The following is a 27,989-nucleotide window of genomic DNA, read 5'->3' as shown; positions in this document are numbered from 1 at the left end:
TATGTTACTGTGGTACAGCATACAGTATGTCGGCATTACCTCAAACTCAGGGACCCCACGGGGACGAGAACACCCTCTTCCTGAGACAGAGTTGGAAGTGGAAGGTAGCGATAGTTTTTGACCAAGTCTCTGGAAGGGATAGTATCTGTATCGAGAGAACGGTTGAGACCAGGAGGAGGGGATACCCAGGGCCACACTCTGGGGTCCCTAAGACATTCTCACTGAGTGAGGTGGAGGGCCACTGCCTGAGGCTACTGCAGATGCCCTTTGGGGCCCCTTTGCCTTTGCAGGAACCCTCGGCCGCAGACCCAGGGAATCCCTCCAAGTGCAGGCAGAGTCTGTCCCTGATCCCTGCCTGAAGAGTGGCTGTCACTGCTTTGTGTCCTCCAGTGTCATGGGAATGTTGTGGCTGAGGCATCCTGCCTTACTTAGTCTTTGTTCTCCAAATCTGTCACTGATTCTATATTGTGATGACAGATCCCCGAATTCCCCCATTGCTCAGCTTCAGGTTTGTTTTGGGGAAATTCAGTGTCGGCTGCCCAAATCTTTTGGGTCCTTGTGTAAGCCTGTTTATGTCACTCCCTTCTGAGTTGTACTCTCTCTCACTGCTCTGGCATACTTGCACGTGCACATGCACGCACACATACACACATGATATCTGGCTACGGCTTGTAAAAATTACAAAGATAAATAATCTGTTTCACCGCTTAATGAGTTGCAACTAAGGTTGTTTGGGCTCTTGGATCTAGCTCTCATGGTTCGGATTCATTACAGCAAACTCCCATTGTTCACCATATTGATTTACAGTAGTGTGACAACATTAACAAACATGGCGCAACCTGAATTGTATAAGGCGAACTAAAGAAGAAAAGTGACATATGAATAATTTCATTGTTTAATTTTTTAAGTGGGCATTCTCCACTGTTTCCAGACCTCTGTATGTATATTTTTATCTCTTTTTTTTTTTTTTTTTTGCCAAATAAGATGTTATTTTGGTCCTCTGTTGGTAGAGGTTTTGTTTAAATAGAACCAATCAGGCTCTAAGTGCAAAAAAGTTCTGTCTTGGTGCTTATCACTGGTGTGGTTATTATTTTTGCTTTCCTAACTTTGCTCTTAGGAGCATAAATCTGTTTGTAGCTTTATGGTAATGGGATATTTCTAGTCACATACTGTCAAAAGTTTTTTTACATTGTACAAGTGAAGATTGCTTTCAGGATTAAATGATTGGAATTAATGTATATAGAGTAAAGTTTTTGCAAAATTTAAAAATGATGTTTCTTGGCGTTCTTTTTAAATACTCTTTGAAAAATATATGAAAATGATAAACCTTTAGTTAGAATAAGCCAGTATGTTTACAATTTTTTTGTTTAGATTTTATAATCAAGAGTTGATTATAAATATTTATGACCTCAAGCTCTTACTATTTTAGTTTTAAAAGAATGGGAAATGGCTCATGAACTGTTTTCTTCTAATTCCTGATGTGAATTCCACTGTTGATTGACCTTGTGTGTTCATGTGAATGTACTGTCTCTCGTTCCCTGTTACCAGACAAATCTGACCAGACGTGATTGTCAGCATTCTCATGCTCAAATACTTAAACTGGTTCTTCTTTGCCCAACAATCTCAGAGTTTTCATTTTGTTTCAGTAGAGTCACAACTTATAAGGTGGTTAGGTTTCAAAGACTGTGCTAAAGACTGCCTAAGGATGAAATCGAGCATGCTCAAAATGATCCTTGAGAATCTCTTCAACTGCCAATAAAGTTCTCTATATTAGATTCCCTGTAGTGTGATACATGAGGATGAATAGTTTATGAATATAGTAAGTACAATATATAATACAAACTACATATCAACAGTAGACTTTTACAGCACCAATAAACTATTTAAATATGGATCCTTTTTTTTCCTGAATAGTATGGTTGAATTTATGTAAATTTATTGCTGATCCCATCCATTTTCTAGAGTGTAAGCTCACAGGGCAGAGATGTTTCACTGGTTTGTTCATGGATAGATCCCCAGAGGCCAGAACAGGGCCTGGCACACAGTATGACTCAATAAATAGTTATTGAATGAATTAACTCCGGTGTATATATCTATTTATAATTTGGCTCCACTTTATCCTACTTTTTATCTCCCATTCACTTCAATTAAAACACATTTTTTTTTAATACATGCTGAATTTGTGTGAGGAGCTTTGTGGGCCATTGGTGGGGATACAAAAGTGAATAAGATACAGCCCCTGCCCTTAAGAGGGTGCCCCAGTTGGGCAAAGAGACATGTGAGCAACCTTAATTGAAGATGGAAGGAAGTCCATGCCATGAAAGGGGCACAGGTACCACGCTGTGGAAGACAAGGAAGGAGCTTTTCGTTTTGAGGGAGGGACCTGGGAAGGCCTCGTGGGAGAGGAAGAGCTTGGTAAACTAGACTCACGAGGACCAAGAGATGGTCAGTAGGTGGCAGGCATTGGGTCACGGGAACAGCGTGAGGTGTGCCTCTTCCTGTTGCTGGGATGCTTCCCCTTGTCTGTCCAGACTTCCCATCGTTCCTTCTTCCCACTCACACCCCTACCCCCACTAATCAAAATCATGCTTTGCTCAATCCCACCTGCTCTAGAAAAATCTGTTTCCAGTACACAGCTCTATTTCTAAACTCCCTAAGAGTTACTGTCCGTCTCATATACTTGACTGTGTTTTATCTTGCTCTCTATTTGTTGTCTTGATGCCGTAATAAAATAGAGAAATTGGATTTCTTTGAGTTCAAGGACTTTCATATGACACAACTTTTGAATTCCCACTCCTAAGTCAGTGATTGTACAAGGTAGATCCTGGTTAAGTACTAACTGAATGGAGCGATTTTGGATTATAATGTGCCAGGAGTTGACTCACAAACCTAAATCAGTCCTTTACCCTTCTTCCCAAGGGGCTTCTCAACCAGACTTGTCAGGGCTCAGCCAGTCTGAGATACACTATCTTATTCAAATTCCATGACACAGGCCACATCCATGATGTGGGAAGCACTCCAGAAAAGTCAGGTTAACACACATGTAAGATCTTGTTATTACAGTGTGAAAACTGGGTAATTCGTGTCCTTCCTTGTGCCCTGATAATCAGGAGTCAGTTAAAGCTTTTCTCTCAGGGTATTATCTAGGGAAATACAAGATCTCTCCATTTGTATAAAGGATGTTATTGAGATAGTGAACAATTTTCACACAATTTGCACAAGATCATTAGACCAGTCACTGACCCATAAAGAGAATTCAGGATATCTAGACAGCCAGCTTTAGTTCAATACTGACAAGAACATACCGCTGTCCTTTTGAAAGCTTTTTTTTCCCTTCAAGTCTATGTGCCTTCTTTTAGAAAAGATTAAACTGTTTTAACTGTCCAATAAAGACAGTAATACAGTTTGGTGAGAATTCTAATGAAGGCAACAATGACCAAGCATCTCAATAAAGCTGTTATTTAAGAAATGACCAAGCACGTTAACCAGCCACTTGTACCTGGATTGAGGTCCTGGGGAGAGAGTGTCTTTGAAAGATTAACGCAGAGCAAGTTGCTTTCTGACTGTTTCACCCAGTCACCAGAAAACTTCAATATAACCATTATTATATGCCTTTTATAGTGAAGGAAAGGAGGGATTAAGTAATTTGCCCAAGGTTACAGAGGCAGGGCTGGAATTAATCTCAGCTGTATCTAACTCCAAAGCCCACTCTTTGCATTGAGCTTTTGCTTTTAAAACTGAAAATGCCAGGGACTGTGGCATGTGAAAAGGAATCCCAATTTGAGCTGATGAATGGATATTGGACTAGATAATTCTGTTGGTAGTGAAAGTGGATGATGACTTTAAAGCCTCTTTTGAAACTTTGGGTAGATTAAATGAATACTGCTAGAATTAGTTATTTGACAAGATAAATACTTAGCAAGTTTAGTACCTCTGGTAAACTGATAATTGAATAATTGTGCTATCTTTTAAAAGATTAAGTTAGATTCAAAGACCTGCAAATGCTGTATTTTTTTGTTTTAAAAATTGAGGTAGGGGCTGGCCCCGTGGCAGAGTGGTTAAGTTCGTGCACTCTGCTTCGGTGGCCCAGGGTTTCACCAGTTTGAATCCTGGGCACCGACATGGCACCGTTCATCAAGCCACGCTGAGGCAGCGTCCCACATGGCACAACTAGAAGGACCCACAACTAAAAATACACAACTATGTACTGGGGGGCTTTGGGGAGAAAAAGGAAAAATAAAAATCTTTAAAACATTAAAAAAATGGAGGTAAAATTTACACAGTGAAATGCACAGATCTTAAGTTGGATGAGTTTTGACAAATGCATAAAAAATCCATGTAAATCGCACACCAAACAATCGAAGATATCTGTCGTTCCCAAGAGGTCCTTGGTGCCTCTTTCCCATCACCTGCTCCCCAGAGGCCACCACCGTGCTCTGATTTCTACTACCACACGTTAGTTTTGTCTGTCAAGTGGTGTATTTTGTGTAACAGAAAAGCAAATGGTGAAGCGTATTGCACTTCACAGTGGACTCGAAAATGACAGCTCTTAAGGTGAACTCCATCCTCTTGTGTTCTTTTAAGAAGACAACTTTAACACTTGCGGATTAGAGGTTTTTAAATGTTCTTTTTGATTTATTGAACAACCATTTCTGGCTGCTAAGAAAACGAAGATGCACTTTACCTGAATTGCTTCCTTTTGAAACTCTTCGATGACATTTGGGAAACCAAGTTTACAACCCACCAGTTATGCACTTCAACGACTGACTTTTGTGTTACCCCAGAAGAAGATGACGCTGGGGAAGTGACTGAATTTGAACTGGTGGGAGACTGCTGGCTTGTCCTTAAAATCCAGGTCCAGCCTGCGGGCTGCGGGTGTGTGCGCGCTCGGGGCTCCGCACCCGCTTCCCGCAGGCCCCGGCCAGCCAGGAGCTTTTCCTGCCGGGTTTCCCGTCCAGCAGCGCGCTCGCCCGGCGCGGGCAGGAAAGGATGCGCAGCCCAGAGAGGGCGGGGGCAGATGTGGCCGCTCGCCAAGGTCCCCCGCCCTCCGGGTGCGGCCCTCCGGGTGCCGCCCTCCTCGCGCCTTCGGGGCGGGCCCGGGCGGGGCTGCGGGAACCCGGCGCTGCTGTCCAGGGCGCGCAGTCCTGGGCCGCGGGATGCTCGACGCCCTGCCTCGCGGCCCCTGAGGCCTCCTTCCTGCCACCCTTCTCGTCGCCTCGCTCGCCCCGGCCCGGGCTGCTGCGCCCACCAGTCCGGAGAGGTAAGAAGAGCCTTCCGCGATCCGGCGGGCGCTGCTGGGCCGCGAGGGCTCCCGGTGGCTCCGCCGGGGCCTGGCATTGCGCCCGGACCCTGCCGCCCCTTCCCTCCCCGCAGCCTGAAAGCACAGGTGGACACTCCCGTTCCCTGGACGCTCCCGGTCCCCTGCCTTCGCTTCTTAGTGCTCAGCCTCTGCCGCCGAGGAACGCGCTTGGAAAAGTGTGCCTCTCCGCCTCTCGGAGTCCTGGCTTCAACGCGAGCGCGGCTCTCCCCTGGCGCAGGTGTGGCCGAGGGGCTGAGGCTGAAGGTAGCGGGGTGTTGAGTCCCAGTTGGGATGCTAAGCGTTTCAGAACAAGTTTGGGTCTTTCTAAAAAGAAATCCTCTCTGAGATACAAGCATTTCAGAACAGTCCTCATTTTAAGAGGGCTTTGTGCTGGCGACGCGGGCAGGGCTGGATTTCCAAGTATGAACTTGACTTGCGGGCCTTTGGAAAGCTGAGTGGAGGTGGGGAGCGCCCAGCTTCTAGGGAAGCTGCGTCCAGCCCGGGGGACCAGGGTAGAGCCGATCGAATATATAAATAAAGCCTGTTTACACGAGCTGCTTTGGAATTAGGGATTTCCTCCTAATAAATATTATTATTAGATATATACACACACGAGCGTGTGCGTGTTTGTCAGAAGGGTCAAAACTCACTTTGCTTATTTTTATTTTCCCTTTTATTTGGTAAGTCATTGGTCCCATGGACTTTAGCGTAATTTATTTTCTTTTTCGGCAGCTATGAAGACCCTGTAGGGGTTTCTCTTAGCTGGTTTCAGCAAAAACATGGGATCTGAGCTTGGCATGATGCTGTTAGCCATTGAGAATATTCACAACAGATACATTTAAAATTTGTCTGTAAACGTTTTTGTATGTGAATGCTATATAGAAGTATCTTAAAATGTGTATGAAATACACCTAAGTTCTTCTTTTCTCAAAATGATTCTCAAGCCAAACATAAGTAGCCAGTAGTGTATTGGGAACACGTTGGAAGAAAAGCAAGCAAGGTGTAAAAAAAAGGAAAATTAAAGAAGCATGCTATCTTCTTTAAAAAGTGTAGTGCTTTTTATCCAGCCTTCCATTCCATTCTGGGGTGTTCTGTTAATATCTTCAAATTAATGGTTGAGCTGGTAAAAATTGAGCATTTATTTTCAAAAGTGAGAACATTTTTAAAAACATCCTTATTATGATTTTCAGGTAGGCTGGTGTATTTTATAATTCCATTTCCATTCAGCTCTAAATGTAGATTATCACACAATTCTGTGTTTTACTGGTCATTTTCAAAGAAGGAAAATGTGTTATAATTGCAAAATCAGTTGTGATTAGGAGCTTCTTTAAGCAATGATTGTCAAGGGGAAGCAAGCAATTTGGGAGAAGCAAGTTCAACTTTTGGGAGCTACAGATCACTTGCTCCTCCTTTCTTTTTTTTTTTCTATCTTTTTTTTTTCTGCTTTTTCTCCCCAAGTCTCCCCAGTACATGGTTGTATATTTTAGTTGTGGGTCCTTCTAGTTGTGGCATGTGGGACGCCGCCTCAGCATGGCCTGAGGAGTGGTGCCATGTCCGCGCAAAGGATCCGAACCAGAGAAACCCTGGGCAGCTGAAGCAGAGCTCGAAAACTTAACCACTCAGCCACAGGGCCAGCCTTGCTCCTCCTTTCTTTGGTTACTGAGGATCAGTGACTTAAAGGAAGTGTTTAAAGTGCCCTCAGCACCCACACTTGCCCAGGAGACCCAATGATGCTCACCTGCTGTCTTTGGCCAAGTTTCCCATCCCCTCTCAAGGGAAAGATTAGGTCCAATCTATGCTTAATTCCAGCAAAACTGAATTTCCCTTTTTTTGTTAGGGAGGGGAGGGAGCTCTAATCATCTGCATAATTACACTTCAAATCTCTGCTTCCCTTTGAGGAAGTCCAGTATTTCCTTTGTTCAGCTAATTTCTACTGAAAGGAACCTCCTGGGCCAGCCCTGTGGCGCAATGGTTAAATTCCCACATTCCGCTTCAGCGGCCTGGGGTTCGAGGGCCCAGAGCCCAGGTGTGGACCTACGCAGCACTTGCTAAGCCATGCTGTGGCAGGCGTCCCACATATAAAATAGAGGAAGATGGTGGCAGCTGCTGTTAACTCAGGGCTAATCTTCCTCAAAAGGAAAAAAAAAAGCTCGTGGAGACACACCAGTTCTCTTTCCATTGAATTTTTTATTATTTCCATCAATTCTTTACATTCCATTAATTTCTGTCTTATCTAAAGGGATGTAACATACATATATTGGAATATAATATGCTTAGTAAAAATATATTAGCTGTGGATAATGGGAATGTAAACATTAAGAAAATATACATTGTCTTATGTTTAGTAGCCCATAGTTTACTAGACTTTGGTATGAAAAAAGTGGCACTTAAATGCCCTACATCTTATTCTATTACCTAATAGTCTGTTTATATCAAAGTGCCTCTTTCCACAAGTCATTCTGAACCACAGGCCAGCAGGGTCTTTCCTGCCCTCCTAGGTGCTTTGGGAAGATTGCCGCATGAAGTCGTCTGTCTCCTGACGGATACCAGCAGTGGCAAGTATTGGAAGACTGACAGAAGATGATAATTGTTATTTGTGTTTTCTCTTTACAGTGCCCTAAACAAGGGACTCAGGGTCACAGGGAGTTCTGATTTAATTGTAATACCCTGGGTATCTTTTCTAAAGGTCTGATAGTTTTGATGGAGCTCCTAGGCATTAAGAAATGAAGCAATCCTACTAACACACCAATTGTGTAAGAGAGACAGTGTTGGTAAGCCCATTTGTGGAAGCAAGGCAGGTCTACACAGTGCAATGAAACTTTGGCAAAAATTTAGTATATTAATCATTGTGAAATGACTAGCAGATGTATCATTTAGATTGGCTATTGGCTTTGATGAAATTAAGCAAATAATAGCAAACTCTCCATGTAAGGATGTGCTATAAAGAGAAAGACTTGCTGTTTCGCAAAGACAATCTTGGTGTTGGGCATACCTGAATGTTCTTAACAGGTGAGCTATCACGGAACAAAAGGGACATGCAGAATTACAGATCATTTCCCCGGGAAAAATTAGTGTCCTCCTTATTTTGTTTTCAGTATCAACTAGGAAATTTGACTTCTTAGAATGGTTTTGTCATTTCATGATTACTATTTTATGAATCACATTGAACAGAGCCATGTGTTTTTTGAGGTTCTGGTTTCAGGTGTTTTTGAAAAAAAATTCACAATTTGGATGCGAGAAAGGACATGAGGAGACCAAAGACCTGGGATTTTGCTGATCAGAATGAAACAAATGTTGAAAGACTTTTCAAATCGCTTGTTGGTGGTGCTCTGTGACTGCGGTGAGTATTGTGAGCATACTTAATGCTATAGGTGTCAACAAAGAAACATCAGCGTGAGGTTTAGAAATGCATTGATGTCGACCCTGTGTGGAGGAGGCAAGGCAGGGTCTCCAGTGCGGCACCTTTTAGACTGTGACCCTTGCAACCCTGGGTTCTCTTAAGGGACTGCATTTTTGCCTCAAAAAATAGAGCTCATTTCTCAGTTGTCTGCAACTACTGAACCGATAGATTCAACAATGTAATACTCTCTTCTTTTGATGATTTCCAAATAGTTCATAGCAGTTCGTCTAAGCAGTTGATGGTATGAGAGTGGAAATTGTTTTCAAATTGATGAAGAAATTATGATTCAAGAGACAGAGCATCCTGGCTCGTGTCACATCAGTGGCATATCCACTTCATTAGACCAGAGTGTATATTGTTCATTGTGTCCGGGGAATCTCCTTCCCTAGTCTTTTCTTTTTAAGAAGTTTAGTTAAACAAGAGGATGCTTGATTTACTGAAAACCAATCTGGGATTCATTTCTTTTAGAATCGTTGATCCCTACTTAAAAACAGATTGTTCTATGTGTAACAGCCTCATACAAAAAATTATAAAAGTGTCCCTGGTTTCAAAATGGTAAATAAAGACATCAAAGTCTTCTATTTAAATAAAATCTGCTAGGATGTTTGTCATTGTTGAGAGCAAAATATCTCACTGGAATGTAAAAATAAAAGTTGAGTGAGTGTAAAATAGAGCAGAACATAGAAGTTGAGTGCACAAGCTACTGAGGGAAAAGGAGATATTTTCATAGAGCTGGATTTTTTCCCTTCTTCTCCATCAATATCACTTGATGTTGATTAAATATGTTGCTACCAGTTAGTTTTTTTTTAAAAAAACATGCTTATATTGAGACATGAGTTACTTTAAATACAATAAAGGAATGGAGAGAGAAGAAATGAGAGAATAGAGAACACTATACAATCATGCACTCCATAACGAGGTTTCAGTCAACAATGGACCACATATATGACAGCGTTCCTGTAAGGTTAGTACTATATAGCCTAGTGTGTGGGAAGCCATGCCATCTAGGTTTGTGTAAGTACACTCTATGATGTTCACACAATGATGAAATCGCCTAACACATTTCTCAGAACATATCCCCACTGTTAAGCGAGTCGTGACTGTACTGTAGTAGTCAGGATATGATACAACCAAACTGTAGGTTTCCAAATGAGAATGTATTCTTCTTTGTAAAAACAAAGGTTTTAGAGTAAAGTAGCAAGTTCTCTCTTTGCCACTGCTGGTACCCATCAACTGTATCTTTTTTCTCCATTTCCAAGTGAGCACGTGTGTCTCTTTCTTTAGCTGGCTGCCCATCAAATCAGAATCTGATCTGCCTCATTGCCAATCTCTGTCCTTGACAGTAGGCTTTCATTAGTTAGCTAAGGGGTGTATGCCTCTTGATCTTAAAATGCATCTCAGAACCATCCTGCCCCATCAGATTCAAATTAATCTGACCTGTGTTCTCAGTCTTAGTGAGTCATCTCCATCCAAAGGGGAGTATCCCTCAACCTCTGTACTGACTAAGTGAAAAAAAAGAGCTGTATCATATTACGGTTTCCAAGCAAGTGGTGATCAAGCATTCAGGTCTGTCCAAGTTTTATGTATTTTATTTCACCTCATCTTAAATAAGAAATGGGTAAAATGCTGAACTAATTAAAAAAAAACAAACCCAAACCTTTATGTGCCCATATATTCATGTGCTGATTCTAACAATCATTGATTGAATACATGTGAGGTATATTTAAAGACTACCAACCCAAACAACACATTGAGTCTTTTGGACATATAGGATGTGTATGTTATTATTATTAATATATTGTATTATATTATGTATACATATTAAGACTAATAAATTCATACATATGTTGTTTTTCAACCAAAAGGATGCTGCAGCCCCTTAAGTCTAGAATTATTTCTTACCGCAGCCATGGGCCAGCTGATTATTACTTTGCCAAATTCTGTCTCCTTTGATATGTATTTGGATAAGATTCAAAATAGAAACAAGGATTCTTGTGTGTCTGTTTTTTCCACCCTCTACTTCAGCTGCTCAGATAGGTCTTTTTTAAGAAGGTATGATTGATCCTAACTGAGTGATACTTGTGGGCTAGTAGTCATCTCTTCTCTCTAGGCCAATAGGACTTACTGTAATGTCATTAAAATTGTCAAGGGCAAGCCAGGCTACTTCATAAATGGTCACTCTACCCCTTGGATGATCCTTGGAGAATAGTGTCAACATTTCTTATTCCTTTAAACACTTCTGTCTCATACAAACCAAGGGCACTGGTTCCTTTACTGGTGAAAATGCCCAAGTACTTGTCTTGAATATCAGAAAATAATAACTTTGAAGTATATTTGGGATCTTACATTTTAAATAGTCTAGAGCAGTTTATATTATATCATTTAAACCAAGCTTTCTTTCACTTCACTGTAAATCCATTTTCCCCAAATACTTAAACACCAGAATTTGATTACAGTGAGAAAAGTGAGGTGTTGGATTTTTATGTTGAGAGTCGTTACTCTTGCACTGTAGATTTTCATTGCAAATATATTACATTATTCAGTGTTGTGAGTTCAGAGTATTTATCGCTGATTAGTTACTTTAAACATAACCATGAAAGATGAAATGTAGGAACAAGCCCCTTTAGAATGGGAGCAGCACAGTGCCCAGCTCCCAGGATAAGCACTCGGCATCATTTTACATCATCCTTGGCTCAGTTCAGACTTCTCTTGTGTCTAAAATGCTGTTTTCTTCAATGGCACCAATAGTCCTGCTCAAAACACCTTTTTAAAGCCCTTTCTGACCATTTCATTTCAGTTCTTGGAGAAGCTGAATACCTCCTCTTGGGAGAGCCAGGCCATGTAGCGCTAAGCAACCACACGGTGTCTGTGGATTTCCATTATTTCGATGGTGCTAATGGGACGCTGAGGAATGTATCTGTCCTGTCGTTGGAGGCTGACACCAACCAGACTGTTACCACCAAGTACCTTCTGACCAACCAGTCCCAGGGGACGCTCGAGTTTGAGTGCTTCTACTTCAAAGAGGCTGGCAACTACTGGTTCACGATGACTCCCGAAGCAGCAGACAACAGCACTCCCGTCCCCTCGTGGGAGAAAAGTGCCTTTCCCAAGGTGGAATGGCCTGTCTTTCACGTTGACTTAAATAGGACATCCAAGGCAGCAGAAGGTACCTTCCAGGTGGGCCTTTTTACCAATCAGCCACTGTGCCAGTTCCCTGTGGACAAGCCCAACATCTTGGTGGATGTCATCTTCACCAACAGTCTTCCCGAGGCAAGAAAGAGTCAGGGACAGCCACTGGAGATAAGAACTAGCAAGAGGACAGAACTCTCTCAAGGCCAATGGGTTGAGTTTGGCTGTGCACCTGTGGGGCCTGAAGCCTATGTCACTGTGGTGCTGAAGCTGCTTGGCCGAGACTCGGTCATTACCTCCACAGGACCCATTGACCTGGCCCAGAAATTTGGATACAAACTAGTGATGGTGCCGGAACTCACATGTGAGTCTGGGGTGGAGGTGATGGTGCTGCCCCCACCATGCATCTTTGTCCAAGGAGTGGTCGCCGTCTTCAAGGAAGCCCCCAGACGCCCTGGGGAAGCGACCATTCGACTGGCTGAAAACAGCCTGAACTTGGGAGAGAGGAGAACAGTATTCAACTGCACTTTGTTTGACATGGGGAGGAATAAGTACTGTTTTGACTTTGGTGTTTCCAGCAGAAGCCATTTTTCCACAAAGGAGAAGGAGTGCATGCTAATTCAGAGAAATATAGGTTGGTATTGAGATTTAAAAAAAATTTTTTAAATCAAATTGATGCCTTCATGCAATCAAAATTATGATTTTGAATTTAAGTGAACTTAATTTTCTATGAACTATATCATAATTTTTATGGTTTACTCCTCATAATGTCCCAAACGGCATTATCATCCTTATATAAAAAGTCAAGAGTCCCGATAAACAGACCTGGCTGGCCACTCATGTAACCTCTCTAGGTCTCGGTTTCCCCATCAGTAAAGTGGACATAGTAAGAGTATCTACCTCCGAGAGTTGTGAGAATTGAATGAAGGAAATGGATACAGTTCTTAGCATAGTGCCTGGCATATAGGAAGCACCAATAAACATTAGCTATTATTACATTATATTTTAAAAATTATATTATTATGTCACATGGCAAATCCATGGCAGGTACGATCAGAGTTCAAAGCTAAATCCCAAATCGTGTTTAGTAACTTCTGTCTTCCTTCAGCTGAGTACATCTCCTTCCTTAGAGGAAGGAAGTCTGTTTAGTGAGATTACAGGGCAAGATTTTTAAACTTCTTCAAATTCTGGATTCTTTGGGTAATGCCCTAGCTAATCACAGGAAAGGGGGTTATCACCATCCCCTCCACCCCGCATGTTCCTCTGCCTTTCTTTCCCTTTTGCTGGGTGCAGGCCTGGTCTTGGCAAGAGGCTAATCTGGCAGAGATTACCTGGGTCACTTACATATGCTCTTACCTTCATCCCTACTGAGCCTGTGCCCCCTCATGGCCCAAACCTGGGCCATCTTTGTAACTCCAAGTGTATTTTGCTCCAAATTCACCCACATTCTCTTTTTAGAAGACGTCCCCTTCCTTTGACTCTGTCCCCGCCCACTGGCCACTTCCCTGCTTGCACTTACCTCTCTATCTGGCCTAGATTCTGTGGCCCATCCCTTTAATCACTTTCCTACTAATACCGTAAACTCCTCTGCCCTGTTGTTCTTCCGTTGCACCTGCCAGGCCACACCCCAGCTCTGCATGGATGCAGCAATCTGCCAGCCGCCCACTGTACCCAAGCTGGACGAGAAGGTCACACCCAAGCACACTGGGGCCAGTGTGGGTGGGTCATGCCTCTCCTCTCCGCTGGGTTCACCATGCCACCCAGTAAGGCACCTGGTCGGCTCTGCTCCTGTTCCCCACCACAGCTCGTTTAGACCTCCTGCTTTCTCTTTGGACCTCACCTACTCCCTGGCTAACTCTCAGAGCTGACTTTGCCTCTGACCACACAGAGTAGCTGGAAGCCATCAGGTGTGAGCTTCCTCGCCCTCCCACTGAAATCTCTGTAGACCTACAGGCATCGTCCCATCCTCTCCCCCTTCTTTGCTGTCACCGGAGGAGAGGCGTCATTCCTCCGGTGCAATGTCAACCCTCCCCTCCACTGTGGATCCCAGCCTCTCCGCTCATTTCAGGAAACTTGTGTTAATCGTTATCCTCTCTCTCTCCTGTCTTTAACTGTCCCTCTTTACTGGCTCATTCCCATCAACTTTGAGATGTACTTAATTTTCTTATCTAAAAACAAAACAGACCCAGCCCCTCAACCCCTGGTTCTCCAACAATTAAGACCCTCTTTCTCTCTTCCTTTTATAGTCCAGGTTCTTGAAAAGGTTGCCTACACTTTGGGGTTCATTTCTTCACTTCACATTCACTTTTCAACCCACTCGAAACCCACACCCCTCCCTTGAAAATGGTGTCACTAAAGCAGCCAGCAGACGACTTCCAGGTCTCCAAATCTGGGGGTGCTTTTCAGTCCTCCGTATCTTCATTGACCTTGATTCCGTGACCTCATACTCACCTTGTTTACCTCCTACCTCCGTGGCTGTCTCCTTTGCCTGCCAGTTCCACCACCTCCTCTCATCCCTTCAGTGTTGGACTTCTGCATTGTTTTACTCCTCACACACTTCCTAAGTGATTACTGTCCTGGCCAACGACTCCAGATTGGCGCCTCTCCCCTGCATCCAAGAGCTGCTGAATAGCTGTCACCCCTCAGATGGCTCCCAGGCACCTCAAAAGCAATGTACCTGGAATTGGATTCATCATCTTACCCCCAATCTTGCTCCTCAGTGCTGGACTCCACCTCCCATCTCATTGTTCAAACCAGAAACCCAGGCGTCTTCCTCTTCTCCTTCAGCTCCTATGAATAATAAATCACTAAGTCCTATGGATTTTTGTCCCCTTGGGGCCTGAAGATAGTGTGTAAATAACGATTTACAGCAAATATATAATAGATGTTGCCAAAAATGATTATTTATGATTTTCATTTATCCTATTTAGTGTGAATGTTTATATTTTTCTCTGCAGAAATGTTAATGCGTTTGGTTATGGGATGCTGCCTGAGATCCCGCTAGGGGAGTGTTAGTAATATACAGCACAGGCACTGTAATAACTTGAAAAAATCGAAATTGAGAAATTCTAAATTCTGAACACATCTGCCCCAAGAGTTTCAGATAGGGAGTATGGACCCTGTATCTCAAGGCCAAAAATATATATATTTGAGTTGAGAATTATTATTGATAGAGGGTATAAATTCATATTCACATATTTTTATTTTTTTACTTATTTTTTGACAAAAATTGTACATATTTAATACATAGTTTTCTTGATATTTTAACATTTTTGGCCGTCTTTTTGTTTCTCCGAATAGATGATCTTGTTTTTCCTTCATAATGACTAAACAGGAGCTTTTTACCAAGAATAGGAGTGCTGTCACCCCTGTCATTTTGTTCTTATTTGTAGCTGTTTGCGATAATGGTTTTATCTTTAATCCTTTGCTGAAATCGGTTTAAGCCACTTGTCTACTTTGTGAGTTAGTTTACCTAAAACTAGAAAATATCATTTAAAAATCCCTGTAAGCAGACCCTTGGATGCTGTAATACTCGTCACTTCCATGAAAGTGAATGAACCAGTAAAACCCTTTCATTCAGTGCAGCTCCCCCTCTTCCTCTGGGATCCCTTTAGGACAGCTGACGTGCTGTATGTGACCATGTGACATGATAAAGCTAACATTTATATAGTGATTACTTTGCATGAGGCACTGGTCTCAGTGCTTTATGAATATTAACCCATTTAATCTTCATAGCAGCCCTATGAGTTAGGGCTGTCAATTTTATAGGTGCAGAAATGGAGGCACCGAAAGGTTAAGTAACTTGCACAAGGTCAATGGTGGTTAAGTGGCTAAACCACCACTGGTGGTTAGACTGGCTCGACAGTTTGCTTTTACCACTATTCTATGGTGCCTCCCATATAATCAGCTGTCCACCCATGTATTAAACAATATAAAGCTTTTAGATTAAAAAAAGTTCTAATATTTTCCTCCTTGTCTCACGGGTTCATCTTGTGCTGCCCACCCCCTTGAGCGACATATAACTCACTTTGGAGTCCACTGGCCAATATAGGTGAGCCTTGTTCTGTGACCAGAAAATCTGAGCTGCTTATCCAGGAGACTTTGCTCCTACTGCTGCTTGTAGCTACTCACTCATGTCAGTAGAATCTTCTTATAAGCATGTTTTGTTTAGTTACCTTAGTCTTTTGAGCGAAATGTCTTGCAGATGTGAATATTTCATAGGCTGCATTCCTTCAGATAGTCTTGGGGTGGAAACAATCTCCCTTCTCCTATTCCAGAAAAATTTTGCTCATTCAGAATTAATATCCTCTCGAGTGGCCTGAAAGGTATTTATCCTGGCAAAACAGGTTTGTTATGGAGTGTGAACGCATGTGTGGACATCTAAACAGGACGAAACAGACAGCCTTCCATTCATAAAGTTAAGACTATTTGGAATATTGGTCATCTTGCTCTTCATTTCTAAAACATGAACTACAGTTATTTAATTACTTCCCATTTTGCCAAGTATTTCCCTCAAAGTTATTAGTAGAAATCTTCAGGGAACAGATAGAGTTACTTAAGGCATTTTTTTATTTGCCTGATTAAATTTTTCCATTGCTTTATTTTAATGTTTTCCTGTGTTTCTTATTTGATTAATTTGATCTGGAATAAAAAGACAAAACGTAGCTTAAATGTTTGCTTATTTTCATTGTTGATTATCATATAAGCTGTGATTTCACTTTCAAGGGCAAAGGACACAACATTTCAAAATGAGATTTTTGACATTAAGATTCAAGCTTTTATTAAAACTTTCATTTTTTTCTGGCACCTACTAATGAAATTTTTGTTTTCCGTTTGACAAATGACTTTCAGTATTTAAATAAATTACATTTATGTAAAGTAAAGGCAGAGTTAAGAAAGAATAACAGAAAGATTCTCAGCTTTTGTAATTCTCCCTTTTGTGGTCTTAAATATGAGCACAAGGGAAGGATAAAGTATACATTGACTTAATTTTCAATTTAGATTTCACAGTAGTGGAATTCCTAGTAGATATTTGAAAAATAAATCATAATACTTTAACTTAGAGAGACTTTAATATGAGAGTTCCAAAGCTTTGCGAGCACTGGGGGCTTAGTGTCTGGACAGCTCTGAAGCTTGAGGACAAAGCCGGCTCATTGTTCTACCCTTTGAGGAGCTGCAGTGTGATCTGGGAGGCACAGAACCGATATTGTGTTCAGTTGGACCTCTGGATGGAACATAATTACCACACCTCAGTTGATGTGAGTCCAGGATACTGGTTTGTAATGCTCCCACTCTTGTGAAGATCCCAGAAACTTTTAATTGCTGTGAAGAACTCATATTCCATGAGTCACTCACTCCAAAGATTGCACCACTTGGCTCACCTGAGAATGTCTCTGCCCTCCACGTTCTCCTCATGTTTTCATAGTGCTTTATATACCTTTGACTGCGGTATGAGTTTTTTTTCCATAAAGGATGAAGAAGGGCTTTTATGCAGAGGTTGTTTTGGTGCCTAGTGTTGGCGTGACCTGATGGGTCTTGGGGCTGGATGGGTGCTGATAGAGTAGGCAATTAGGATTATTTTTTAAGAGGGGACTACTCAGTTATCCTATCTGGGAGTGGTTGCACCTATGCTTGGAAGAGAAGTTTGCATTTATCAAGCAATAATGACTGTTTGGGGAGTGTTTTTTATGTATTTTGAAGCTCTGGTCTTGTGAGGGTTGTTAAGTCTCCTCGCTGAATTGACCCTTTTATCTCTATGTATTGTCCCTCTTTATCCCTGGTAGTATTCCTTGTTCTGGCGTCTACTTTGTCTGACGTTAATATAACCACTCCAGTTTTCTTTTGATTGATGTTCACAAGGTATAACTTCTTCCATCCTTTTACTTTTAACCTATTTATGTATTTGTATTTAAGGTATTTTCTGTAAACAGCATGTAGTTGGGTCATGCTTTTTTATCCAGTCTCACAATCTGTCTTTTAATTGGTGTCTTTAGATTATTTATATTTACTGTAATCATTGTATGGTTGGATTAAGATCTACCAGCTTTTTTTCTTTTTAAGATTTTATTTTTCCTTTTTCTCTCCAAAGCCCTCCGGTACATAGGTGCATATTTTAGTTGTGGGTCCTTCTAGTTGTGGCATGTGGGACCCCGCTTTAGCATGGCTTGATGAGCAGTGCCATGTCCATGCCCAGGATCCGAACCAGCGAAACCCTGGGCTGCCGCAGTGGAGCGTGCCAATTTAACCACTCGGCTACGGGGCCGGCCCCAAGATCTACCATATTGGTAGTTTTATATTTGTTCCATCTCTTCTTTGTTTCTTTTCCCCCTTTTATCTGGCTTCTTTTGTATTAATTGAATATTTTTTATGGTTTACTTTAGACTGTTGGTTTATTGTTTCTACCTTAAAATGTTATTTAGTGGTTGTCCTAGAATTTGCAATATTCATCTTTAATTGCTTTCAGTCTGCCTTCAAATAATGTTATATTGCTTCACATGTAGTGTAAGGGTCTTGTGACAGTACACTCCCAATTCATTCCTCCCATTCTCTGTGTGATTGTTGTCATACATTTTACTTTATATGCCCTATAAACACATAATACATTCCTGCTATTTGACAGTTACTTGTATAAGAGACTATCTGATATTGTCCCAGACCTCTTGTGTATTCTATTCTGTTTTGTTCACTCTTTTTCTTCCTTTTTGTGTTTCAGTTTTCGTGATTTCTATTGATCTGTATTCAGAGTCACTGCTTCTTTCCTCAGCTGTGTCGAGTCTCCTGGTGAGCCTCTGGAAGGCATTCTTCATCTCTGTTAGCACGCTATTCATTTCATTCCACTTGATTCTTTTAAGCTTATGAATCTTTGATGAAATTTTCCATCTGTTCATGCATCTTGCTCATGTTTTCCACTAAAGTCTTTAACATATTAATTATAGTTATTTTAACTTCTCTCTTTGATAGTTCCAATATCTGGGTCACATCTGAGTCTGGTTCTCTTGATTACTTTGTCTCTAGATGGTTTATGGTTTTTTCTCGCTTCTTTGTGTATCTCACAATTTTTGTTTGAAAGCTGGACATCTTTTTTAGAATTGTAGACACCGACAGATAGTATTTATGCCTGGAAATGGGCATACCCTGTTTTTGCTAGGCCTTTAGTGTGGGGATTGGGTCAATGTGGTAAGGAATTGGGGCTGTTTGGGCTTTTGCTGTTGCTATGGCTACCTTCAGTGCATGACAGAGTTCAAAATTTTCTAATGTTACTTTGTGATTAGGGTAGGAGTTGGGTTGCCAGAGGGTTTTTCTCCATGCTTCTGTTGCACCCTCAGCTTTAGGCTTGAGCCTGTACATCAGAGAGGTTTTCCTGTCACTCTTGCCCCTGCCTCAGCAGTAGACTGTTGTTACTTGATACGTGGTAATTGCTGGCCTGGTGCAGCATGGGGGTCGGGCAATGGGTGTGGGAGAGCATCCTCTTGTTCCAGTTCAGCCTTAGTCTCAGGCAAGTGCTGTGCCCCAAAGTCTCAGTGATGGGGCCTTCCTGATGATCCTGCCCCTCCCCAGTGGTAGAAGCTCTCTCATAGTCTGGGCCCAGGATATTGTCTGCTCCTCCCCGGGGTGAAGGATTTTCTTCCTTCTCCATTCCGTAGTGGCACTGAGTTTCAACCGGTGCTCTTAGAGTTACAAGGTTTGCTGCCTTGTCCCCAGTGGTCGAGGCTTTTGTTGATAGAGCAGATGTGGAGGAGGGTCTGGGTGAGGTCTGTGTCTTTCCCACAGCGCTGCTCCTTCCCTGCTTGGGCTTCCATCACAAGGGAGGCTTTCTCTGCTCTCAGTCCTTGTGAGCATCTGCTGAGATCCGGGAAGAGCCTGCAAATGGGTACAAATTCCCCCTGCATATGTGGCTCCCAGGGGTCCTATATTCCCATGCTAGCCCATGCTAGGCCTCTAGCAGTTCATTACATTTTTAGATGACTTCTCACCAGCTTATATGAGGCCTGGTGTCTGCCCCAGGTAAGCAGTGTTTGCATCCTGTCTTTCCTTATATTCCAGGCTAGTTGGTGGCCCTGTGATCTTACCTCTGTGGGGTTCTAGGAAGGTTAGTGTTTTGTAGATTATATAGCCTTTCTTTGTTTTAAGGGTAGGAGCAACACTCTTTTCCAGCTTTTTCACATCTTTAGGAATGTTTCTATTTACTGACTTTTCAAGACCTGAGATTTGAGTTGGCTGCTTCATTTGGGTACAGTTAAAGTCTGATTCTCAAATGAACTAGCATTAAAAGCATGGCTAATGTCCTTGCAGAAACTTGGGGACTGTGGCAGCCGTGGAGCCAGTGTAGTGCCACGTGTGGGGATGGTGTCAGAGAGCGTCGCCGCGTGTGCCTGACTTCCTTCCCCTCCAGACCTGGCTGCCCCGGAATGTCCTCGGAGACCTCCCTGTGTTCCCTGGAGGAGTGTGCTGGTAGGTATTCTGCCTTCAGGAGTCTCTCCTCAGAGCCTCCATCTGAGAGATTCTTGAACCCAAGCTGCCTGAAAGTCACCAGTCTGAGTTCGGGGGTGGACTCATTAACGTTCTGTTATTGCTGTTGGCTGTACTAACCCTGTATTCCTTAGTGTGTCTATGACTGGGAGTAACTGGCCAGTGGGATGACAGGGCATTTACCACTGTGGAAGATCAGGAAATGACAAGGAAATCTATCTAACTTAAAACTTCAGATATATTAAATAATTTTTAAAACTACAAAAATGGGTGGGATGATCATTTCTTCCCAAGAGCTTTTCTGTTTTGTTACTTCTCCCCACCAAAACTGTGGGAAAACATTCAAAAGGTTTTCTTCTCCTTATCATCCCAGAGAAGCCCTAGGGCACCACTCAGACGGTTATTTGTCAGAACCAGGCAAGACAGCTTGTCTTGTCCCTTGAATGGCTCTACATGTGTTCCATACCACCCCTACCCAGGAGGAGAAGGTGGGGAGATTTCTTCTTTCCTTCACCTGGAGACTGACCTTTCCTTAATCGTCTAAGCATCTTGAAGGTACACACTGGTAGATGCTCAATAAGTGATGTGAGTGGTCCATAGATGTGATGCTCACATGACTTAGCTGCATCCCATTCATTTGGCATAGGTTATAGTAATAAAGGCTCCTTGCTCGTCCCACACACCATCCCACCTTCTGATATACAATCAGCCCTCCACTTAGTTGGCTGGCCTTTGCTCTGGTCCCAACTCTTAGATAAAGTCATTCTGTCAAGTCCTGCCTTCTTCCACTGTCCAGTTCCAGGTTAAAAAGCCATCCCTAGTTCCTTTTCCCTTTGGGATAGGGAGAAGTTAGGTGTTTTTCTGTGTTTGGCTCTCAACACAACTTTTGGCTAAGGAGCACCTTTTAGCCAAAACCACAGGCATCTGGCTACATCTTGGCCAGTGTCCCGACCTGTGGCCTTAGAAAATCATTGTTGCTATCTCGTCTTTGCAGCCAATACTGTAGGCTTTGTTCTCTTTATTCTAGCATCCTGAGGATATTCTCACTTCCGTGTTTTCCTATTACAGCCTCAGGCCCAGGCTCTTCTCCTAGCCCTCACCCTGCCCCTCTTCTTTCATAAGCCCTGGGCCCCACCCTGAATTGTTCTTTCTCCAGTTGTGTCTCATGCTGTTGTCTAAGGCTCTCTGCTCTGTCTGCTCTTTTCAAGTCCTCTTCACTTTCCACAGCTCCTTCCTTGTGTATAACTTCCTCCACATATGCCTGCTCCTCTCAATTCTGGGAGAACAGAATCGGGTTAAGATATTCCATGTAGAGTTCCATAATACTAAGATGAACTTAAAATTAATTGCCACTGGCTTCTACTGCACCCTTGGAAGTGACAGCAGTGTCAACCATTTATTGACCATCTGCTATGTGCCAGCACTTTAAATACATTAGCTCACTTACAGCTCACAATAATTCTATAAGGTAAGGATTATTATGTTGGGCTCAAATCTTGAGAGCTTGCTGCCTGCCAGGCATTTTTCTAAGTGCCTTGAACATATGAAGTAGGTACATCATGATCTCCACATACAGATGAGGACTCAGTGGCCCAGAGAGGGTAAGTGACCTGCCCGAGACCATAAAGCTAGAAAGCAGGGACCTAGATATGACACCTATCTACTAAGCTACGTATCTTGAATAATTGCCTTAATATACAAGCCAGTCTAGCTTTCTAGAAGCACCAACAGCCTGGAATTTGCAATCATTTTTAGGATATGTGGTATTATTTCATGTTCTGGCATCTCAACTCTTTAATTCCAGGTGGGAACTAGAAATTTGTACATTCTAAATTAGTGAAAAGGGTAAGTGCTACAGGTACCCTACTTCTACTCTAAGTGGTCCTCAGTTAAATGCTTACATTGGTAAAAATGGTCATTTCTTCCAAGTGTTCTCTTTTTCCTATTCAACCTATTTTCTGCTCTTTGGAAATGTAAAGATCTGTCTGCAGGCCGCTTAGCATCAAGAAATCTCCATCACTTTTGGTGAAGGGGGAAAGGCTAGATGAGGCAGAGATGGGCGAGGTCCGCAGCTTTTGGGCTTTCCTCCAGCCATAGTTTTGCAGGGAACCAGCCAGAGTCAGAGATGACAGCTAAATAAGGGGTTCCCTAATGTACCGGAGCAATGCTGCTACCCACTGACCTAAGCAGCCACTGCAGATGGAAGAAGTGATGAGTCAGCAATCAAGTCTGTCATCATTCAACTATTTTCACTTGGTTGAGAGTTTAGAGTTTTGTTTGGCTTTGAAAGGATATTTTTGTGCCAAAGTCTGAGGGTAGTTCTGTATTAATTTGGTCCGTCTTGTTCAATACAAGAGTGGGAGGATCCAATAGCCCTTGTACCCACGTTCTGTCTGGTGGGATATTGATCATTTTGTGGTTACCTTTTTAATAATGAATCAATTAATTAATCTAACATTTATTGAGTATCAACTATGTGCAAGTTACTGTGACTGGGTTGGGACTATATGGATAAGACATGTCCCTGTCTGGAAGGGGCTTATGATATAGTAGCTCAGCAGACATATAAACAGGCACAATACACAGTACAATAGAGAGCCTACAATGATGAAGGTATCCACAGCTTGCTATGGATGCTTACAGGGGTGATAACGTATGCTGGGAACACCTCCGCTCTTGGAGGAGGTGATAATTGAACTGAAGTTTGAAAGCTGAGTAGGTGTCACCAGGTGAAATAGGTGAGAAGGGAAATTTTAGCAAAGGGAGCAATGGAGGAAAGCATGGAAGAAAGTGGCACATTAAGAGACCCAGAGGATGGAAAATGGTTTCATGTGGCTAGAGGATAGTGTGTCAGGAGGCAGTGGTAAAAACGAGGCTGGACAGGTAGGCAGGAGACAGATTCTGAGGGGCTGTGAAGGTTTGGACCTGTATTCTAGAGAGATCTCTCGGCTGTAGTGTGGAATATAAATCAGAAGGGGTAGGGGTGGCAGCAGCAAGGCCTGTTAAGAGTTCTTCACTAACCCAGGTAAGAAATGAAGCACTGGCAATGGGGATGCAGAGGAGAGAGGGATTCCAAGACTCCCATGTGGTGAGTGATGGAGAGGGAAGCATCAGGGATGAAACCCAGGATTCTGGTACTGGCAACTGCATGGACAGCAGGGCCATGCTGTTGAGATTGGACATATCGTACTGGGGGGTTCTGGGGGGAGGATGATGAGTCTTGGGCATGTGGAGGTGAAGGTGTCTGGGATGCTGATGGAGAGAGCAGAGCTATTGCAGCCAGGATGAGATCTAGATCTCCCTGGCTCCAAAGTTCATGTTCTTCTCTCCAGTTAGTTAAGTGAATGTTATCATTGAAACCAAGAAGAGAAAAACTCACAGGAAGTGTCAAGACAGTAACCAGTGCTGCAGCAGTCAAGGAATATCAGGACAGAGCGCCTTTGCATTTGTCGTTTGGCTATTAGATCATTAATGACCTCGACAGGACCCGTTTCATTGGAATCCTGGGGACAGGTTGCAGGAGCCAGAGGCGACGATGTGGAAGCAGTAAGTCAGCAAATGTGGACTCCTCTTTCTGTAAGCTTGGCTGGGAATACCAGGAGCAAGATACAGCTATGGCAGTAGTGAGAGGGTTCTAGAAAGGTCTTTACAAAGTGAGAAGAGCTTGAGCATGTTTCTGTGGAGCTGCACAAAGGAGAAGCTGGAGATAATTGGTACCAAGGGACGATCCCCCTGGAGAAGGGTGGCCTAGAGAGTACTGGGCGGACTTGCTTTATAAGAAGAGACTTCTCCCACTAATTCCATAGAGAAAGAGGTAAGTAGAGATGTGCCTGCTGCTAAGTTTATGGGGGAGGAGAGGATGGCAGAAGAAGTTGGGAATGTACTTGCCTGATGGTGTCTATTTTTGTGACCTAGCAGACTGCCAAGGAAGGGGATTAGGTGGGGGCGTGAGGAAAGTGGTGAAACTTTGAGGCAGTTTTATTGGAATGGAAGATGGAAGAGAGAATTGCTTAGGGAGCCATGGACGGAGTTATGGGCAGCTGAGGTTGGGCGCTGTCAGTGCGTAGAGGCACTGGCCTGCATGGGTGCATTATTTTCTCCACCAGAGCTCAGGGCCTGGGTGCAGCAGCTGAGAATCTGCTGGGATTCCCACACCCACATTCCTGGATTTATCTAGGGATGGACTTTTTCTGCAGAGCAGGGAAAGGGCTATAGCTCAGTATTAGTGGCCAGAGAGTTGAGGTTTTGGCAGGAGAATGGTTTAAGTGATGGATCATGGGTGTAGGGAGAGAAGTGAGGCCAGGAGGTGGCTGGCAGATTGGGAGAAAATGCAAGGGTTGGGGAATCTGAAGTTGCAGTGAGGTTGAATACCCAGTGTAGTAATCATGAGTGAAGGAGAGGGGAGGATACAGCCAGAAAGTGGGCTGTGAAGTTCAAGATTTCAGAAGAGGAGCAGCTGCAGACAACGGAAAGGTATGACATGTTGGATGGACACTGAAGCACTGGGACTCAAGTAGGACTCAAGTACTAGTGACTGATGGCTGCCACGAGGTTGGCAGATAACAGAGTTGAAGGAGGAGTCGGGGGGCGGTTTGGGTGGATGGCACGGGCATCAAAAGAGTAGAAGTTTTATACAGAGGTGAAAGAGTTGGTTGAAAATGGCAGTCAGGAATGAGGAGACAGGATACACCCTACTTCTGGCCCTGTTTGCTTATAAAGTATGTGTCACAGCTTCCACCCAAGAGGGTGGGCAGGGGGAAGCTGTGTCCTGCAGGATATTCCGTCTTCAGGTAAGGCAAGGAGGCAAAGGGAGTGTTTGGTGGAGAGATTCCGGATGTTGAGGAGGTTGGTTACCACAGGGTACAGTAGAAAGGAGAGGGGAGAGTGGGAGAGTGTGGGTCTAGCAGATGACGCAGAGAGCTGGTGGTGATAAGAGAGTAGGCAAGAAGAGAGAGGACAGGTGACTGGGAGGGCTTGAATGGAGGACAGTGACCACGGAGGAAAGGGAGATGAGGCCTGGTGGCATTAGGTGGTCTCAGGTTCCCAGGTGTTTCGGTGGCAGTACAGCCTGAGGCCCCGCTGGCCTCTGAGCCTTGCTGAAACATTTTGATGACTGTGGGACAAACCAGTTTGAGAGAGCAGAGAAGAAGAGGAAAACTCAAGGCCACATGGAAGGGAGGAAGGGAAGTGGACAGCTGAAAATAGAGGAATGAGAAAGCAGAGGCTTCAACATTTACGAAAGACAGTTCCTGGATATTAGAAGGGAGGAATGAATTCTGTTGTATTACCGAAGATCTTCTTTCACCTATCAATTTCTCTCGAGATGTGCAAATTTAGGTACAACCTACCTAAATTATTTTGCATTTCAAGTTTTATACTTGGTAGGAATTTTCCAACGTGCATCTCAAAGGTACATTTAACTACAGATATCCCATGTTTACATCATTGTAAGCAAAAACCTGGATTTTACCTTGAAACTTTCCTCATGCTACTTCTTTGTGAAAAATGTGAGACAAGCGTCAGCAGGAGCCCCCGAGTCCAGGAATCACCTTAATTGTGGCTTATCTGGTCACCTCACTTACATGGGTCTCTGTTTCTTAGTTTGGCTTAAGCTGCCAGCAGAGATGCAGATGTAGGACCAGAAACCTTTGTCCTTAGAAAAGCCTCTCAGAGACCTGAAAACCACCAGAGAAAACACTACTAGAGAATACATTTGTTCTTGCCTTTTTTGTAGCTTTCCGGCCATCCAGCCCGTCTCCTCTTCAGCCGCAGGGCCCGGTGAAGTCCAATAACATCGTGACGGTCACTGGGATTTCGCTGTGCTTGTTCATCATCGTGGCCACCGTCCTCATCACGCTGTGGAGGAAGTTCGGCCGCCCCCCCAAGTGCAGCACCCCAGCTCGGCACAACTCCCTCCACTCGCCCAGCTTCCGGAAGAACTCAGATGAGGAGAACATCTGCGAGCTGAGCCAGCAGCGCGGGAGCTTCTCGGATGGGGGTGACGGGCCTGTGGGGGGCCCGGGGGACATGGGCATCCCTCTGACCTACAGGCGCAGCGTGCCGGCCACTCCCGAGGACGACGCTTCCGGCAGTGACAGCTTCCAGTCCAACGCGCAGAAGATAATCCCACCGCTGTTCAGCTACCGCCTTGCCCAGCAGCAGCTGAAGGAGATGAAAAAGAAAGGCCTGACAGAAACCACCAAGGTGTACCACGTGTCTCAGAGCCCCCTGACAGACACGGCCATCGACGCCGCCGCCGCCGCCGTCGCCCCCTTAGCCTTGGAGAGCCCGGAAGAAGCTGCCGCAAACAAGTTCAGGATCAAATCCCCGTTTCTGGACCAGCCCGCGGTCAGCGCCGGGGAGAGGCCTCCCTCCAGGCTGGATGTCGGGGTCTCGCAGGCCGCTTGTGCGGTGAGCCCCAGCCAGACCGTGGTCCGCAAATACCAGATGAGGCACGTGGGCAGCAGATGGGGGCTGTCAGAGCGGAGCCACCCCAGGAGTTCCCACTTCCGGAGGACAGCCAGTTTCCACGAGACCAAGCAGGCGCGGCCCTTCAGGGAGAGGAGCATGTCTACCCTGACCCCGCGGCAGGCCCCCGCCTACAGTTCTAGGACGCGGACCTGGGACCAGGCAGAAGACAGGTTCAGGCCTCAGAGTCGGGGTGCTGCCGCGCTTCCTGAGAAACTGGACCATTTCCAAGGGGCAGGTGGAACCGCTGGTCCACTAAGCCCCCTCCCTAAATGCTACACCTTGGGGCAGCCCACCAGGAAGCCAGACCTAGGGGATCGTCAGGCGGGATTGGTGGCAGGAGGCGAGAGAACAGAGCCTCACAGAGCTCGGCGGGGACCGTCCCCCAGTCACAGGAGTGTCTCAAGGAAGCAGCCCTCCCCCACTGCCCCCAAAGATAGCTACCAGAGGGTCAGTCCTCTGAGCCCTTCTCAATGTCGGAAAGACAAGTGCCAGAGCTTCCCGGCGCACCCCGAGTTCGCCTTCTAGGACAATACATCATTCGGCCTCACTGAAGCCGAGCAGAGGATGCTGGACCTCCCGGGATATTTTGGGTCAAATGAAGAGGATGAAACCACAAGTACTCTTAGCGTGGAGAAGCTGGTCATCTCGACCAAGAGTCAGCCTGAGACTTGACACAACTGGGGTCCTTTGCTCAGGTTGTGGTACCAGCTGCTCACATTGTTGTGCGGACTGTTTGGTATAACTGTTTGTGACGGAGGACAGAATGTGGGGAGGAAGTAACTCACACAGACCAGCATGTGTGTGTGCACCTGTGTTTGAATTTATAAGGAAGAAGTTATTCATCCTGAACCTTTCCCTTTGTAATCCTATTTCTATTGGTTTATTCCTAATAACAATGATAATAAAATTTAAACAAGAGTGAAATAGGGCTTGGTGTCTCATGTGGATATGAAAGATGACAAGATGTGACTTGTGAGGATGAAATGCTTTGAAAAGTTCATTTGCCAATTCCAACCTGAAACAGAAATCTGGGAGTCTCAACTATAAAAGGGCTGGAACAAAGCAAACTTGCTAATACAACCCTGAATGGTAATTTATTAAGTTGTAAATGCATAAGAATTTGACTCCTACAAGGGCAGTATCGAACCAGTTTCATATTTGGCTGACGAAGTCACTTATGACTACCATGCACCTAGGAATGGTGATACCATAAGATATCCT

General features: G+C 44.0%; 1 protein-coding gene and 1 pseudogene across 1 annotated transcript; both read left to right on the top strand.

The window, feature by feature from the left end:
- The first annotated feature begins 26 nt into the window (after positions 1-26).
- LOC138918457 (uncharacterized) lies at positions 27-8,118 on the top strand. The gene is made up of 3 exons (XM_070240046.1): positions 27-147; positions 4,856-5,260; positions 7,798-8,118. The coding sequence occupies exons 1-3, from the start codon at positions 27-29 to the stop codon at positions 7,881-7,883; spliced, it is 612 nt and encodes a 203-aa protein (XP_070096147.1). The 3' UTR covers positions 7,884-8,118.
- LOC138918372 (thrombospondin type-1 domain-containing protein 1-like) lies at positions 8,032-27,692 on the top strand (annotated as a pseudogene).
- The last annotated feature ends 297 nt before the right edge of the window (positions 27,693-27,989 follow it).

Source organism: Equus caballus, chromosome 17, assembly GCF_041296265.1.
Source record: "Equus caballus isolate H_3958 breed thoroughbred chromosome 17, TB-T2T, whole genome shotgun sequence".
NCBI lineage: Eukaryota > Metazoa > Chordata > Mammalia > Perissodactyla > Equidae > Equus > Equus caballus.
The sequence above is the reverse complement of the archived record's forward strand: the minus strand, read 5'-3'. Positions and strand labels throughout refer to the sequence as shown.

Coding starts and splice junctions, on each gene's coding strand:
- LOC138918457 (XM_070240046.1), top strand. CDS start 27: ATGTCGGCATTACCTCAAACTCAGGGACCCCACGGGGACGAGAACACC. Junction 148..4,855: donor CTCTGGAAGGGATAGTATCT/GTATCGAGAGAA, acceptor CTTAAAATCCAG/GTCCAGCCTGCGGGCTGCGG. Junction 5,261..7,797: donor GCGCCCACCAGTCCGGAGAG/GTAAGAAGAGCC, acceptor CTGCCCTCCTAG/GTGCTTTGGGAAGATTGCCG.